General features: G+C 39.3%; 1 protein-coding gene across 9 annotated transcripts in view; it reads left to right on the top strand.

The window, feature by feature from the left end:
* Nucleotides 1-17,899, top strand: part of LOC136857542 (NAD kinase) — a 933,739-nt gene that overhangs the window by 897,192 nt on the left and 18,648 nt on the right. For 8 of the 9 annotated variants that reach the window (XM_067136272.2, XM_067136277.2, XM_067136276.2 and 5 more), the window contains 3 exons: nt 984-1,181; nt 6,647-6,804; nt 14,625-14,707. In XM_067136272.2, the coding sequence (XP_066992373.2) occupies nt 984-1,181; nt 6,647-6,804; nt 14,625-14,707 (439 nt within the window). The remainder of the gene's footprint in view (nt 1-983; nt 1,182-6,646; nt 6,805-14,624; nt 14,708-17,899) is intronic. The other variant, XM_067136273.2, reaches the window with a different exon arrangement.

Genomic DNA, 17,899 nt, shown 5'->3' on the forward strand with positions numbered 1-17,899 from the left:
GCAGTGATGAATGATCGATGGTATGTGGTTGTTCGGTGGACAGGTGTTTCTAGGGGAGACACTGAGCGAGTGTCATGGAGATGTAAAGAACCAAGGTCATGGAGAGATAAGCAGGGATGTCTTCCGAAAGCACCTGGTACACAAGAGTATTTGATTGTAGTTTATACCTGTCGTCTAGTCGTAACCAAGATAATTGTTTTTATTAGGGAGAAACTTGAGCATCATACCATAAATTCATAGCATATCTAAGGCAAGCATTTTGAGTGTGTTGTAGTTTCAAGCTTAATTCATTTGTTATATCCGTAAAAATTTCATCACAGTAGTCGAAAATGGAAAATAATTACTGAACAAGTTGAACTTTTAGTGATCGAGGGAATACATTTCTGAATCGTTTTAAAAGGGTGTAAGCCACAACACCCCTTTTTACAGATGTTCGTAACTTACGCTGACCAGTTTAGAGTTTCTGTTATAAAAACTCCAAGGTTAGATAGTGGAGATTGATGATTAATCAACAATCAATAATAAGACAGGACAGGCGCAGAGGTTCTGTTCACCGTGCATCGGTCCGACTCGGCTCTGTTCAAACCCGTATTTTGTCTCGGGGTAACTTGGCTAAGCTCGGCTCAACTGTGCTCAGATGGTGGAGCGCTGCAGAGCAAGCGAGGAAGGGGAAGACAGGCGGAGTGAGCAAGACAGGCATAGGGAAAGAGAGGGACAGCGCTATTGCTCAGAATCGAGGAGTGGGGGATCTGGACTCTGGTCGATCTAGTGAAGTCGTCTTTTGCACCTTGCGCCGTGCAATGCGTCGGTGCATGCACTCTCAGAGGCCCTGCTCTAAGATTTACAATGTGTCTCCAGAAAAATTAGTTATAAATTAGACTCATCAAAGACTCTCTCAATTAAATAAAACAGTTGTGTAGAAGATAGTGGAGTTTGATAAATCATGATTCAGTTTTTTGACTTGCATATATTTTTGTTGTCAGGTCATGCAGCTCTGACACTGAGGAGTAGGTTGCGGTGTATTATTATGAGGAAGAATGAAGACTCAAACAAATCGTCCAAAGCCCCCACCAACTTGTTGGTGCTCAACGAGGTTGTGATCGACCGAGGTCCATCTCCTTACCTGTCCAACATCGATCTCTTCCTGGATGGGAAACACATCACCTCAGTGCAAGGAGATGGTGAGCAATTTTGGTTCTATTTTATGTCATTCCAGTCACAACATTTTAGCTAAATTATATATTAACACTAGCTGATGTAGCCGTGCTTCGCTATGGAATTCTACCTTGTATACAGAATTTTAGGTTAGGTAGTGTACACGTTGTGAGCAAGACTGTATTAAATTGCATAGCTCTTAACGTTACCCAAGAAACGTGATGGGGAATTCATCAAACGTCTTTTCTCGTGTGAAAACTGGGTTAGGGCATTTTCATTGTATAGGTAGGCCCGCTTTCCTACCATCAGTCACAATCGGGTTGGGGAGTTTTCATTATGTCAGAAACTCACACTCCACCTGCCTTTTTACATCCTCAGAAAGATTTTCTTAGTGGTATTGCCAACTGAAATGAACATAGGTCATTACAATGACGTCAGTATTAATGGCACGATTAAAAGCAATGCTTTCATATGAAATAGTCGATCAAATGATAAACCACACATTTTCTCACTTTTAACGAACAGTACTATGCTGCCGAACTGACAGTCCAAATTTCCAGAGATGGCCTGACCAAGCCGCAGACAGCCGTGATCCATGAACATTAGTCTTTTTTCGGCGGGGGGAGTCGAATAGTGGAGAGTCCCAGGACAAAAACTATGTCTTCACTAACCTGTTTCCTAGGAGTACCCGATGAATCGGCAAACCTCAATTCAATGCACTGGCGGCGGAAAATTCTATCTGACTTGAAGGCAAATTTTTCCTCCAAGCCAGAGCAGAAACTCCCTCTTCACTGCTAATTTGGAATGGCCCGGCGTTGATATGGACTTAGCAACAAAAATACAAATTCATGAATATCTGTGTTATCACACCCGGAATGGTGAAAAAGGTATAAGACATAAATGATGGGAAATTTAATTCTATATATCTTTAGTTATGTATTATTTATTGATAGGATCACTAATGACATAAATATTTGATAATTTAATACAAGTGAAGCAGAAGCAGAAGAAGAAACTTTTCTTAAGAAACGGCTTTTACCGGGTTAAATTTTGAGTTATTTAGTGAATTGTGGTGCTATAATTTGGAATAGGCCTAAGTTGTAATTCTAGACCAGGTCATACTACTACTACTACTACTACTACTACTACTACTACTACTGCTGCTGCTGCTGCTGCTGCTGCTGCTGCTGCTACTACTGCTGCTGCTGCTACTAAGTGAGCCTCTGCCTTAAGTGGGCACACTGTTCATTTAAAACAGCGCGTCAGAGTAGGGATCAAATAGCTGGAATACTATGATGAACCAGTACGTTATGTACCAGCAATATCAGAAAATGTATGAACCAGAGAAATGGCATGCTAAAGAAGAAAGTTTTCCAACTCCCCAATCATTTCCCGCCAATATTCAGGTAGGCTGTTATACTTGGTACACAGCAGCAATCCCATCTATCGGATTTGAGTGAAAGTATAAGAGACAAAGAACATCACAAAAAACAATGGTCAATGTAAAGTTATTGTTGCTCAATGATTATGTGCTTTCGATATTTAGTTTTCATATTTAGTTTTCATATTTAGTTTTCTTCCAACTCTGAAATACTACCCTTATCATAGTCGGTACGGTTAAACTGAATAAAACACAAATGATAGGAAACTGTATTCTCTATAACTTTTGTTATGTAGTAATTTTCGATAGGACCAATAACATAGCTATTTAAAAATTAAATATTAGGCGCCTTCACCTAAACTACAATTTCATCCAGAGTGAATAAAATTGTTTATAGCTTAGACTGTAGTTTCTTATTCCCAGATGCTACATACCGATTTTCATTAAATTCTGTTAACCCATTTTCTCGTGGCTCGGCGTTGATATGGACTTGGCAACAAAAATACAAATTCATGAATATCTGTGTTATCATAGCTGGCACAGTAAAAATGTATAAGACATAAATGATCGGAAATTTAATTCTATATAACTTTAGTTATGTATTATTTATCGATAGGACCACTAATAATATAAATATTTGAGAATTCAATTTTAGGCCTTCCCCTAAACTACCATTTCACTCAGCGTGAATAAAATAATTTATAGCCTAGATTGTAGTGGTTCATCACCCGATTATACATTCTGATTTTCATTAAATTCTCTTAAGCCGTTTTCTCGTGATGCGTGTGCAGGCAGGCAGGCAGGCAGACATTACGGAAAAGTAAAAAAAAAATGCATTTCCTTGTTACCGAGGACATGACCAATACAGAAATACCATTCTTTGCAAATTCTGAGCAATGTACAGACAAAACTCTTATTTTATATATATATAAGAGCCATGGTGAGGGTATTAGTACAGTCTATTGGTGCACATATCATGAACATCTTTTGTTCTCGTAGTGTAATGGCTCGATAAAGGAGTGCTATCTTTTATATTTGATCGTTAGTCAAAGTTTTGCATTGGCAAATAAGAAGATTAAGTATTACCTTGTTTGATAATTGTTTTTGTGTGTTTTACAAGAGTAAACAGGATCTTTGCATGGTTAATTTCAGTGTATCATATCCACTCTCCATGTATGGAAATATCAAAACTCCATCAATGATCAAGAATAGAAATATATTAATGCGTATGCACTGAGCAAGTTGACTGTATGCTTGGGGTCACGCAGCTGTGAGCTTGCGTTTGGGAGATGGTGGGTTTAAATCCCACTGTCGGCAGCCCTGAAGATGTTTATTTCTAGCTTCCCATTTTCACACAAGGCAGTCTGTACCTTAAGTAAGGCCACGCCTACTACCATGCCAATAGAGGATTATGGAGGCACTTAGTTAATTCTTGGAGGCTTTCAGACTGAATGCTGAAAGGGATAACAGTCTTTAATGAAGATGCATGTATGTAGAAAGCCTAGATGATTCAATGAATTGTAACTATTTATGGGGGGCTAATATTTTAAATAAGGTGTTTTGGTGCATGATGTATTTAACTCACAAGGAAACGCTTCCATCTGCTAATCTCTGATCTGACTCATTCGGTACGACGACTTGAGTAGGAACGTTGTATTCTGCCATATCAATATCAGATGCCTAGTCGTATATGTAACACCTGTTTTAGGGTGTCACGCTCTCGCTGCTTCTCTCTCCCACACACACACACACACACACACACACACACACACACACACACACACACACACACACACACACACACACACACACACACACACACACACACACACACACACACACACACACACACACACACACACACACACACACACACACACACACACACACACACACACACACACACACACACACACACACACACACACACACACACACACACACACACACACACACACACACACACACACACACACACACACACACACACACACACACACACACACACACACACACACACACACACACACACACACACACACACACACACACACACACACACACACACACACACACACACACACACACACACACACACACACACACACACACACACACACACACACACACACACACACACACACACACACACACACACACACACACACACACACACACACACACACACATTACATCCCTAGCCTCGGCAATCACTGGCATTATGCGGTGAGCGTACATATATACACAGTATGTAAACACTGACACACTACCATGTAATGAAAACAACAATTATTGCTGTAGAAAACGCTTTTTTAGAATGGTGGATTAACGTTGCATCAACACATCAAAAGTTTTCTGTGATGCAAGGATAGGAGAGTGTTAGGATTGGGAAGGAAGCAGCCTATTGTGTATTAAGAGAGTTATTTCACACACATGAAACAAAATTTTATTAAAGGTGAATTGCAATGATGTATGTATGTGTATGTTTAGTCATCAGCCCAAAGGCTGGTTGGATCCTCAACAGTTCCGCCATGAGCTGTCATAGATGGCCTAGGCATCACTGAAGAGGCGTACTAGGGAAACGAGGAGTAGGGTAGTTTCCCGTTGCTTTCCTCACCAAGCCAGAAGTTGTTATTACATATCAGTCTGCCAAGCCCACTGAAATGCATGCACCAACCGACCCTATGAGCAACAGTTTCACACCATTCATAGCAGGGACTGGCTGCGTAAGGAATGGCATTACTAGCATCACTCATACCTCAGTCACTTTCATTTTGTCAAAGCCAAGGATAAGACAGAGACAGATCAATGAAAGTAACAAAATTGCTCTTGCCCATACCAGAAGACTTAGTGCAGTGTAAACTCTAGGCCCCACCAGCAAAGGCATATTGCAATGATACAGTATTAAAAGATATGTGCCACTTACACATTAAACTCAAAGTCCAGCTTCATAGAATGGACGGTTTTGTCACATAAACAGATTACTCAACACTTGAGATATATACAGTATTTACACATTGCCAGTACACAAACTAAATGAAGACTCGCTGAGGGAGAAGTGTTGCATAGCAACTGACTTGCAAAGTCAAATTGCTCATTCAGGAGCTGAAGACTTGAGAATGTATAGTTTGGAGAGATGTCAGCAAGTCCAGAGATAGAAACCTCACGAGCTAGCTTCAGTCCACTTGTTCAGTAAGCTGCTTATACAGAGACTCCTCTGCGCTTCTGGAGTAAGGTGTAGCTAGTCTTTGGACGACCCTGGCCCACTCGCTTACATTGGGTCTCGAGCGGTGACGTGGAGTGTCAGCTGGTCGCCTGGCCAGCTCTGTCGATGAGAACTGGATACACGCCGCGCTGCGCTTGGGATTCAAATATAAGGCCTGGCGTCCTGTTCGCCTCGTGGAGTGGCAGTGATTGCTGAGGTTAGGGAAGTAATATGTGTGTGTGTGTGTGTGTGTGTGTGTGTGTGTGTGTGTGTGTGTGTGTGTGTGTGTGTGTGTGTGTGTGTGTGTGTGTGTGTGTGTGTGTGTGTGTGTGTGTGTGTGTGTGTGTGTGTGTGTGTGTGTGTGTGTGTGTGTGCGTGCGCGCGCATGAGAGAACGACACATGATCTGGCCGGCCAACTCCGCCAGGACCTGCTTGCCGCCACTCACTCCTGTACATGCGGTGCTTAAATGAGCAAACTTTAACACTCCAAAACAGGTGCTACATATATGAGTTGGCATCTAATTTTGATATGGCAGAATACAACGTTCCTACTGAAGTTGATGTACCAAATCTCAATCATATCGGAGATTAGCAGATGGACTTAGCTTTTTAAGTAAATTAATGAAAGAATATATAAATTTTATTGGTTTTCTGTTTCTGATTTATTATCACGCAAGTTAATTCCTCATGAGCTATTTGAATATCCATTCCTCTTATCATACATGTTCTTTTGTTATTGATGGAGTCTTTCAAAGTGTTCCTCTTCTACAGTACTTTTACAGGAAAGTCAGAATTGTGTTTTCCATTAATTGACTTAAAATTATAAAGCCTTTCATGCATATTCTTGGAACTTAATTTGCTGCCTATTTCTCTATTTAGCCTAATGCAAAGGGTAATTGTACAGGCCTCATCGTATCAACTCCAACGGGTAGTACTGCTTATGCAGTCGCTGCTGGAGCTTCTATGATTCACCCCAGTGTGCCCGCGATCATGGTCACCCCCATCTGTCCCCACTCGCTTTCGTTTCGACCCATCGTCGTTCCTGCTGGTGTCGAACTTAAGGTAAGATTTTTTTTAAACACCTCTTACAAATTAGTTGATGGAGTCCAAATTACTGTACTCATTATCCTTGGCTCCTACTGTCATTTTATGATCCTTAGCTTTTGTTACTTTTACTTGTTAATTCCTGATTAAAAGTTAGAAATTTCATTATGGCCCATATTGAACAGGGATTACAGTGAATTACCATCATGAGAACAGCAAAAGCAGTATATGGAGGAAGAGGAATGAACATGCTGTTATTTGCAGATTACATTGTGATTTGGGGAGAAGAGGACATCAATGTTCTAGAACATTTGGTTGTGGTGAATGGGAAGATCAAAGAATGTGGATTGAAAATAAGTGTAGAAAAGAGTAAAACTCATGTTATGACTAGAGGGGAGAATGAAGGGAAAGGTCAGATTAGACTTGTAGCAAGCCTCTGGAAGTAGTGGAGACGTTCAAATACCTGGGGAGTGAATTAATGGAGAATGCCCAACTGGATGCTGAAATTAGTAAGAGGATTCAAGCTGGAAGCAGTTTCTATCAGTGTAAGAAACATGCTATGGGACAAAGATGTGCTAAGGGAAGCAAAGGAAACAATGTACAAGATGTATTACGTACCCATAACAATTAAACCCATAACAATTTACGGAGCAGAAACTTGGACAATGACAAAGAAGGATGAGAGTTGAATACAGGCAACCGAAATGAAGTTCTTGAGGAGTATGATACAGAAGAGTTCTTCTTCTTCTTCATAGTACCGTATCAGGTCCCCCTGACGTTGGCGATCACTGTGGCGAATGCAGAACGATCTCTTGCTAGGTGGAAAAGTCTTTCAACACTGTGAATTCCAGTCCATTCTTTGATGTTTCCAAGCCATGATGTTCGCCTCCTCCCGACACCTCTTCGACCCTGTATTTTGCCTTGTACAATCCGCTGTAAGATGAGGTAACGGTCATTTCTAAGGATGTGGCCAAGGTAAGAGATCTTCCGGAGTTTTATTGTTTGAACGAGTTCCCGACTTGCTCTTGCCCTTCTGAGTACTTCTTGGTTCGTTAGTCGTGCAACCCACGAAATCCTGAGCATCCTACGGTGGATCCATATTTCAAAGGCTTCCAAGCGTTTCACTGATATGTTCTTGAGAGTCCATGTTTCCACACAATATAGCAAGGCTGACCATACATAGCACTTGACCATCCTCTGTCTAAGTTTTAAATTTAAGTAGTCATTGCAAAAGAAAGATTTCATTTTTGTAAATATTTTTCGTGTTATTGCTATCCTCTGTTTCACTTCTTTCTCGGGATCAAGTTGTTCAGTGACAGGAAGAAATTGGAGTGAAAAAAATGAATGACAGAAAAGAAAAGAGCCGACTAAGATGGTTTGGTCACATAACGCGAATGAGTGATGAAAGAATGCCAGAAAAGGTGATGGAAATGCAAATACAAGGAAGGAGAGGCCACAAACGACCACAATTGAGATGGAAAGACACAATCCAATGCAGTATTACAGAAAGAAACCCTGACTGGGACACAGTGTTGGAGGAGGAGTGGTGGAAAGACCGAAGAAAGTGGAGAGAACCATATTTTCCCCTATCTGGCTACAGCTGGATAATGGAAAATGATGACGATGATGACTTTATAAAAATTCAATATTATAGCTATTCTGAACATTGTTATAACTAGGGCTAGGATTTTAATGTGACCGGGCGAGTTGGGCGTGCGGTTAGGGCCACGCAGCTGTGAGCTTGCATCCGGAAGATAGTGGGTTCAAACCTCACTGTTGACAGCCCTGAATATTGTTTTCCGTGGTTTCCCATTTTCACACCAGGCAAATGCTGGGGCTGTACCTTAATTAAGGCCACGGCCGCTTCCTTCCCACTCCTAGGCCTTTCCTATCCTATCGTCGCCATAGGACCTATCTGTGTCAGTGCGACGTAAAGCCAATTGTATTTTTTTTAAAAGTATTTTAATGTAATATTAAGGTGTGAAATATGTACACTCAATTGCACAAAAATTGTCTGTTGCAGAAGATGACTTTCTTTCAAAATCTTCTTGTTTGAAATAGAATGAACATATTGTTAAGTGGTAACATTCCATGTATCGTCTCTTCAGCCAGTGGCTATCCACAGTTTACAAATTCTTCGCATTTGGAGAATCTAAAGAAGTAACTGTATCTTTGCCAGTCAATTTTTGTGTGGTGGAGTGTACATATTTCCGACGAAGATCACCAACCTTGTCCTGATGACTGTGAAAAGTACCAGAGCCAAAGTAAGATCCAGGGCCAGCTCTCCAGGGAGTTTGAAATGCAGAGAGGGTTGAGGCAAGGTGACGCTTGCAAACCACTCTGTTTAACCTCTGTCTGGAGCATGTTATACGTCAAAAACCACAGAATCCAGGTGGTACCATTTGCAACAGAACCCTCCAGTACCTGGCCTTCGCAGACGACGTTGTCCTACTCGGGAGAAGTGCGAACTACCTAACGGAAGCTCTGCAACACATGAGCGAGGGATCACAACATCTGGGCTTACAGATCAACAAGGACAAAACCAAGTATATGATGAACACTCGAGACAAAACAAGATTTCACGGCGAGAGGCCTGTAATTTGCAGGTAACACGTACGAGAAAGCGATGCAGTTTAAGTACCTGGGAGCCTTATGACTGAGGACAACAAGATCAGCAAGGAGATAAAGGCTAGGGTGGCAGGTGGGAACACGTGTTATTGAAGTTATTGAAGACTGCAACGCTGTCCAGAAGATTAAAACTCACCGTGTTCCGAGTTATAATCTGACGAGTTGTGCTGTATGCATGCGAGACATGGACCCAAAACGAGCTCGACAAGAACTTTCTACGGGTGTGGGAGAGAAAGATCTTGAGGAAGATCTTCGGCGTGGTTCACGATCAAGGAGAGTGGCACATCAGGACCAAACTAAGAAGTCTATGCCCTGTATGGTGACCTCGAGATAGTTGCAGAGGTCAAAAAGAGGAGACTTAGTATCTCGGGCACATCGTATGGATGGACCAGGAACGAACAATGAAGATGATTCTTGACCAACATCCTGGCGGCCAACAAAGACGGGGTAGACCAAGAACAAGATGGCTGGACAATGTCTCGAGAGATTTGGAGCTGTTAGGGATCCAGGGCTGGAGAAGGAGAGCTCTGGACTGAAAGGGGTAGGGAAAAGCTGTTGGAAAGGCCAGGGCCCCTCATGGGCTGTAGCGCCAGGAGAGTGAGTGTACATATTTATGTAACAACAATAGGAAAAATATGTACTGAAATATTAACATCAGAAAAAATAATTTGCAGCCTTAGATTGAAAACAGGCAGATTTAGGTTAGGTTTTCAGTAAAGCTGTAATACAGAGGTAAACAACACATTGTTCATGATCCACTGGCACATCGCAAGCTTTGATGAGAGAGAATGATTTTCTACAAAATATTTAAATCCCCATGCAAGCACTAGGCGATATTCACATTGCATTTTGACTTTCACTTGTGTGCTTATGAGTAGGTTGTGGAAGTGGCTGCAACTAGTATTTCTCTCGCATGTGTAGTGCATCCTAATTGTCGTATTTATCCATTCTAAACACAGGAACAAAAACGAAGCATAATGATGAACGATCCTGTGATTTTTCACAGTATGAATTGAATATTAGGGAGATCTTACTTGAGGGAAGTAAAAATAATTTAAATTAAATACCACAAACAGGTAGTTTTATGTAATATCAAGCAATAATACACCACAGGGCCGGCCATGCAAATACTAGCCCTAGTTATAACCTTAATTTTACCAAAAGGTGGCCTTTTTATAATACAAAGCAGCCCAGTTCATCCCCTGAGCTGGTTTTTGAGTTACATTTAGATTTTTAATGTTCTCTGATTTTTACCCATTGGCATGCTTTATAACAGCCATCCAGCAGTACATGTTTGGGAAACATCAACAAACAAAACAAATTCTGCACAATCTAAAATCCTTCTTGGAAGATTTAGTGGCTGCTAGTGAAAGCATACATCAGCCCTATTAATGTTTTATATAATTTTGCACATGGTGTGGATGACAACATTTATAAAAATTGCTACTGACTCTTAAGAACATGTCTGAGTTAATAAATAGAACAACTGTTATTGTTTATGGAACTGTGAACTGGAATGCAGTAGGCTGAAGGACAGGGTATTCATTATTCCTTCTAACTTAAAGTCATAGAAATTAACGTTATCTGCTTGAAACTTTTCAAAGGGAAAGAAAAGGACACCACTTCATTGTCACACCAAAGAATCCAATTTCTCATTGAAGAGTGTCTCTATTAAAATGGAGCCCTAATACTTTAATCCACATCACTCAAGCATTTAGTTTATTTCTAGAAACATATCTCTCACCATTCTGAAAAAATAACTTCTTGTCTTACAACATTGAAAATTGAAGGCATAGTCCCTAATTACCAAACTGAGCCAGTGAATTTAAGATCTTATGAAGAAGAGGAGTTGGCATCAGTCTATGTAAAATGTTGGTATTCCGCAGTGAATTATGGTTCAAGTATCAACTAATATTTATAATGAGATTCTTAAGCACAAACGAACTAGAAAGTTGGAAATTGATGAACAGAATCTAGTAAGTGGAAAGTTTAATGATGATGTAAATCAGATTGACTTTTCATCTCTTCTCTTTATCTGGCTTCTTATTCTACATCACCCACACCAAAGCTATACCACACTTATGGCATTGCTCGACTTTCAATCTAATGGCAAGTAGCAGTTGAAACTGAGAAACTCAAACAAGAGGTGGGCAACCGCCATTTTCTCTATGATCATGAAATATTACAACAGCGTCTCAGGTCACTGAGGAGTTTCATTAATAACACCATGGCAGCTCCAGCCACACCAAGTGTTCTTAGGAATCAATACTGGTAGCAAAAGTCCACACTATCTAACAGGAATCAGCCAGCAGAAGGAACACAAACACACACTTTGCAATCTTGAACTGTCTGGAAGATCCTTAATAGGATAAGAACTGGAATGCCTAGAACCAAGGCTACTCTCAAAAGATGGGGTTATACACAGAACACTGATTGTGACTGTGGTGCAGTTCATTGTCCAAACTGCCCAGAGGAAACCTAACTTGAAGACTTCATTACAGTCGGTGATAAAAACTATTGTGGCTGCTTTGTACTGGAGCGCTTTCAGCATTTGAGTACACTTGGATACGATCATCATTTCCCACAACAATAATGAAGATCTGTTTAGAATGATCTCCTCACAGAGTATGGATGACCACTCTTCTGATGAAGTTGGGCAGTGAAAACAAACTGAAAAAAAATTGATATAGAAGAACAGGGTGATGAGGAAAAAGCCTGTCTATTTGAGTATGGCAGTGCACTAACCTGTGCAGTTCGTTCTTGTTTGTTCCTGGTCTTCGCTCTTCCCTGACTAACCTGTCATTGTATTTATCCCTGTCTGATGTTTCTAACCTTGTTCCTTGATAGGAAAACAAATAGCTATTTTATTTATGTGATTGTGATATTCACAAGACTTACCTGCTAATACAGGTAACGTAATGTGCGGTATCACATAATTATGATAATTATGATATGTCAGATTCTGTGATATCACTGTACCTTGTTTGTAACAAAACACTTCTAAAAATGCTATTATTCTTATTAGTGTAAAGTAAATAATCTTTTGTAACATTAAGAGATATACCAGGGATTTTTAAAGAACCTGAAGAAAACTGGATATAAACTGGGAATTTTAAAACTAATTTGGGTGGCAACACCCAGCTATGCTCAGCAACTATGACTTTACATTGCGAATTAATAGCTTATCACAAATAATTGTTCCCTGTTGTGGAAACACAGACCTAATTTGTAAAAGTACCCATTTATTTCCAGATTTCTTAAGCTAAATGTGCATTAAGGAGATTTCCAGAAGTTTCAAGTAAGCTTACTTTTCTCTTGGAATCATGTATAGAATTGAACAGCAAGAAATTATTTCGAGACTATGAGAAAAAGTACTGTATAAATGATGAACTTTGAAGAAAATAATCCTGATGTATACTCTTCTCAATAAAGGATCTGATCTATATTGAGGTGGGTGGCGAATGTTCATAAGCCTTGTTGTTCAATTGAAAAATAAAAGTAAGTAAATCTTAAACTGACTACCTATCACTCTATTACTTCAGTGCTATATATTTTCATATATCATGGATTCTAACTGATGCTTGTGTAATAAATTGAATGTACAGTAGACTCGCTCTATTTCGACCACCTTGGGACCGGACCCTAGTCCGGAATAATGAAAGTGCCGGATTAACTGAGAATATATATATGTCATTGTATGCATGTGTGTATGTATTACTTCTCCTCCTAAATTACTGGAGAGATTTTTACCAAATTTGGTCCATTTGTAAATTAGTATCAGGAGACAAACCGTGTGGGGGCAAGACCTTCAGGCGGGGGGGTGTTGAGATATAAAAGTAATCAAAAACAGTCAAGGGAGCATGAAATTCTGTTCAAAACTCCCCTACCCAATTGTGTCTGACAGTAGGCAGGGGTGCCCACCATAAAAAAAAAAATTACCCATCTAAAATGTGACTGGCATTACGCAGAGTGGCCTACTATTATAATCAAAACTCACCAACTCGAGTGTGACTGGCAGTAAGTTGACTGGCTTTAGGAAAAGGGGCCTGTCATTAGAATGATAACAGCACAACTCAATTTTGACTGGCAGCATGGAATGTGCCTGCCTTTATAATAAAATCTTCTCAACTGTAATATGTCTGGAAGTAGGAAAGTGGGCCTGCCATTGAAATGAAAACTCTAATCAGTCGTGACCACGCAGTAGGCAAGGGGACCTGCCATTATAATGAAAACTTTGCAACTCGATTGTGAATGACAGCAGGCAAGTGAGCCTGGCATTATCATCAGAACTCAACAACTCGCACTTTACATTGTAAACAACGTTTCTCGGACAATGCTAAGAAACATGCAATTTAAAAAAATCTTATTCACTGTGTGTACAGTGTTTACTTTGATATTGGTATACAGTGTAGAATACCATAGCGAAGTACGGATACATTTGCTAGTATGCTATAAATACCAATATTTAGCTTAAGTTAAATACACTACATTGAAGAACCAATTATAAGGCAAGTAATATAAATGTGTCTTTACCAAGTGTACTCATCCGAAATGACTTGATGTTGTCTAAGTTTCACTTCCGATGAGAGTAAACACTCATGGTGGAAAATTAAATGCCGAAAGACGTATTACAAAAGCTCAGAATTTAATTTGTAAAGGTACACTAACACTTCGTATAAACATCACAGACTGTCGTAAACAAAAGGGACTCACATTATAGTATAGTACTGTGTCATAAACTCTGCAGAATTCAAAAATTAAAAGAAATCGCTCATCTTTTTCTGCTTTTTGTATCAGTTGCTTTTTAGAAGCAAAATCATGCCACTTTTTATACACATTACATCAACTGCTGCTGCTCGATATGTCGCTGCCGATTGTAAAGTTGCACTTCCCTCAGCTTGACTCATTTTCCTCCTCTTCATACAAGGACAGGTGCCAGCTGGACTTTCTGGTGGCCGAACTAACTGTAGCCGAACTAGGGGGAGTCTACTGTATGTGGAAAGAAATAGACAAAATTTAAAAAAAGACACACTTTGCATTTGGAATAAAAGAAAGCCACAGTGGTTTTTTCCTTTATCTGGAAATCTCTTCATTTTGTTATCTGTAAAATAGTTACCGATAGATATTGTTTTTATATGTGTAACTGTTATTGACAATTACTTGTATCATGTTATGTCTTGCCATTTTCAGTGTGAATTGACTTTTTTTAGATCTCAGTGTCTCCCGATAGCAGAAACACATCGTGGGTTTCGTTTGATGGGCGCAATCGACAAGAACTCTTTCACGGTGATAGGTAGGTCCAGTGCTGAAGTTAGCACTGCTGCGCCATTGCACCACTGTTGTTCGCTTGTAACATGCATGTGTTGTTTTTGTCCCTGTTGTTACAGTCATTGTTGCAGTTGTTGGTCCTTGTCCAGTTTATCTGGCTGTATATAAGGTTGCTAGAGGTAGTGCGTGTTCAGTAGATTGTTTTGTACGGTGTTTGTTAGTTGGTGTTGGAAGCTTCTTCATATAGAGGTCACTGAAAATTGTCTGTTTGGTCTCACATCAGTAGAATTAAAAACAATGTTTTTTTTTAAATGCCTCACAAAAGGTGTATTTACATTTTGATAAAAAAAATGATAGTAACGTAAAGTTCAGTAATTTATTCTAGAATGGTGATGAGAGTAGAGTTGATACGAGGGAATGAATCTTATTGGCTATTAATACTCCATAAGATTTGATTTTTAGAGAAATTGTAATTTTTTAAAATGTTTTGCTTTACATCGCACCAGTGCACATAGGTATTATGGCGACAGTGGGATAGTAAAGGACTAGGGGTGGGAATGAAGTGACCCTGGCCTTAATTAATCCTCAAACTGCGTTACAACATTTCCAGTGTATAAACTGTGTTGTGGAGTCATTAATGGCACTGGGTACATGCAGGTGAATAATTCTGTTGTTTGAAATTTCTTGATTACACCATTATTAGGCTATTTTACTATGATGTATTACTTATGGAATTTGCACATAAAGGCCTTCTTAACAATGGCAGTATTTATAAATGATTGTTTTCAACCATTAGATCACTAAGTCAAATTCAAACATAATAAGAAATTTAAGAGTTTTACGTAAAGAAGATCAGCGTAAATTAAATGAAGTCTATTTCATGGAAAAGGCAAGCTTATAGCAACTAGAAAAGTTAAGAATTTTGTTCATGTTTCTCCTACAGTCGTATTTCAGAACACTTCAATTAGCAATACAAATTTCCATTTCTACATTCTTGGCAAATCAGCATTTATACCTGTTTCTACCGTATATAGCTGATGACTCACCATGGAGTCTGTGCAAAGTTTCCTGTAAATTTGGTGTACTCTCCTCATTTGAGTTAATAATATAATAATAATATCTATATCTAGGAGGTGTTGGTCAAACTCTTCTTCAGACGCAGGATCACGTATAGTACTGAAATCAGGATCGTCATCATTGTGACCACCTTGCTCACTATTATCAGCATCCTCATTGAGGACAAATTCATTTTCAATAATTTCCAAGAAATTAGGGTCCAGAACTGAAGCACGAGCTTCTGTGACAGAGGCTATCACATAACCTACCCACAGACTTCTTCAGTCACTCACAAAAGTTATTACAATGAACGAACACTCATGACAACATTTACGACATAAACTGCGTCATGGGGTCGAATGTGGCAACACTAACGATTTTCAAACAGTTACAAAATGAACTAAACTGAGCAGAACCTTGCTAGCCTAGCAATAGTTGAACAACACAAAGGCGGGAAGCTACAGCGACTACCATCAATAGCATACAAAGCTATTACCTGTTATAAGAGCAAGTAGTTCAGCGGTATCATAAATGACCTGACAACGCAGTTTGAGGGTTAAGATACACCCGAACATTTGCTTGGTGCTAAAATGGGAAACTGTGGAAAACTATCTTCAAGGCTGCCAACAGTGGGGTTCAAACCCAAACCACACAGCCACTCGTTCAGTGTTCGTAATGTTGGGAATTAAGTGTGAAACAAAGCTATCATCTAATCAACATGAAATGCATGAAACTGTAAATATCAAAACATTTTTAGATATAATATGATGGAATTTTAAAAACATCACATTTGGCATTTCCTTCACTAATAATAATAATAATAATAATAATAATAATAATAATAATAATAATAATAATAATAATAATAATAATAATAATAATAATAATAATAATAATAATAATAATAATAATTTTGTATGGCTATTTCTAGCCGAGTGCAGCCCTTGTAAGGCAGACCCTCTGATGAGGGTGGGCGGCATGTGTTACTGCGGTGGAGGATAGTGTTATGTGCTGTATGTGAATTGGAAGGATGTTGGGGACAGCACAAACACCCAACCCCCGGGCCATTGGAATTAACCAATGAAGGTTAAAATCCCTGACCCGGCCGGGAATCAAATCCAGGACCCTCTGAACCGAAGACCAGTACACTGACCATTCAGCCAATGAGTTGGACATTTCCTTCACTGATAACCTGTTCAATATATCCACACAGAAATTAGTGTGGCATGCTCAACTCTGAGACTGACATTAGTTTAAGAAACATAAGCACACACAGTACTTAAATATGGAGGAATTGTGATAACCGATTATCTGGCACTTGAAAGAACAGCTCCTTTTGAGGCTAAAATTCCTTCTTAAGACCAATATATTATATAAATAATTAATATCAATTACATTATTATTTTGTTAACATTCATGCTTTCACAGCCCGTACTTGTAGACATGATATGGGCTTTTGGGCTTTTGCTGTGTCAAGAAAACAAGGTGAAACTCTTTGTTTCACAGAGAACTTTGCTCCGCATCTTCAGAAGGAAATTTTGAATTTAAATTCAAACCCTCATTATTGTAGAAAACTTCCTCGGAAACAGTAGAGATTGAATTAAATTTTGAATTTAAATTCAAACCCTCATTATTGCCGAAGACTTCTTCGGGATTACAAGCTTACTTCTTTTTAAATTATTATTTTCCTTTTATATATATTTGGCCATTAGTCCTGTGTTTTGAGAATAAGAGTTATCAGTAATTGTGTGTTATTGTGGGGTCTGTAGTTAGTGCCTGAGTTTATAATCTCTCACCATTTTCCTGATGTGATTGTAGGTTTATAGGTAGGAGAGAGGGAAGAGAAAAGTTAAAAACATCCCACTGTCAGTACTGAGTTTGAAAACCAGAACAAATTTTCTATCATGTTGTGGAGTACAACACTATCAAAGGGTAGAGAATGGTCCACCTATTCAATACGGATCATAATGAAATTCATAAATTATGATTGTGGAGTACAGTAGGCAGGCTCAGCTATGTTGTCAGTTGTATGGCTAGAATCCTTGTCCTGCCTAGCCATGGGGTGTTAGTCATCACGTAGTTTTGCTGTGGGAAGACTGTGTATATGGCTGTATATGATGGTGCATAATACAGGAAACACACGTGGTGGATAATTGGGTTC

The sequence above is a fragment of the Anabrus simplex genome, chromosome 1 (assembly GCF_040414725.1).
Source record: "Anabrus simplex isolate iqAnaSimp1 chromosome 1, ASM4041472v1, whole genome shotgun sequence".
NCBI classification, from domain to species: domain Eukaryota; kingdom Metazoa; phylum Arthropoda; class Insecta; order Orthoptera; family Tettigoniidae; genus Anabrus; species Anabrus simplex.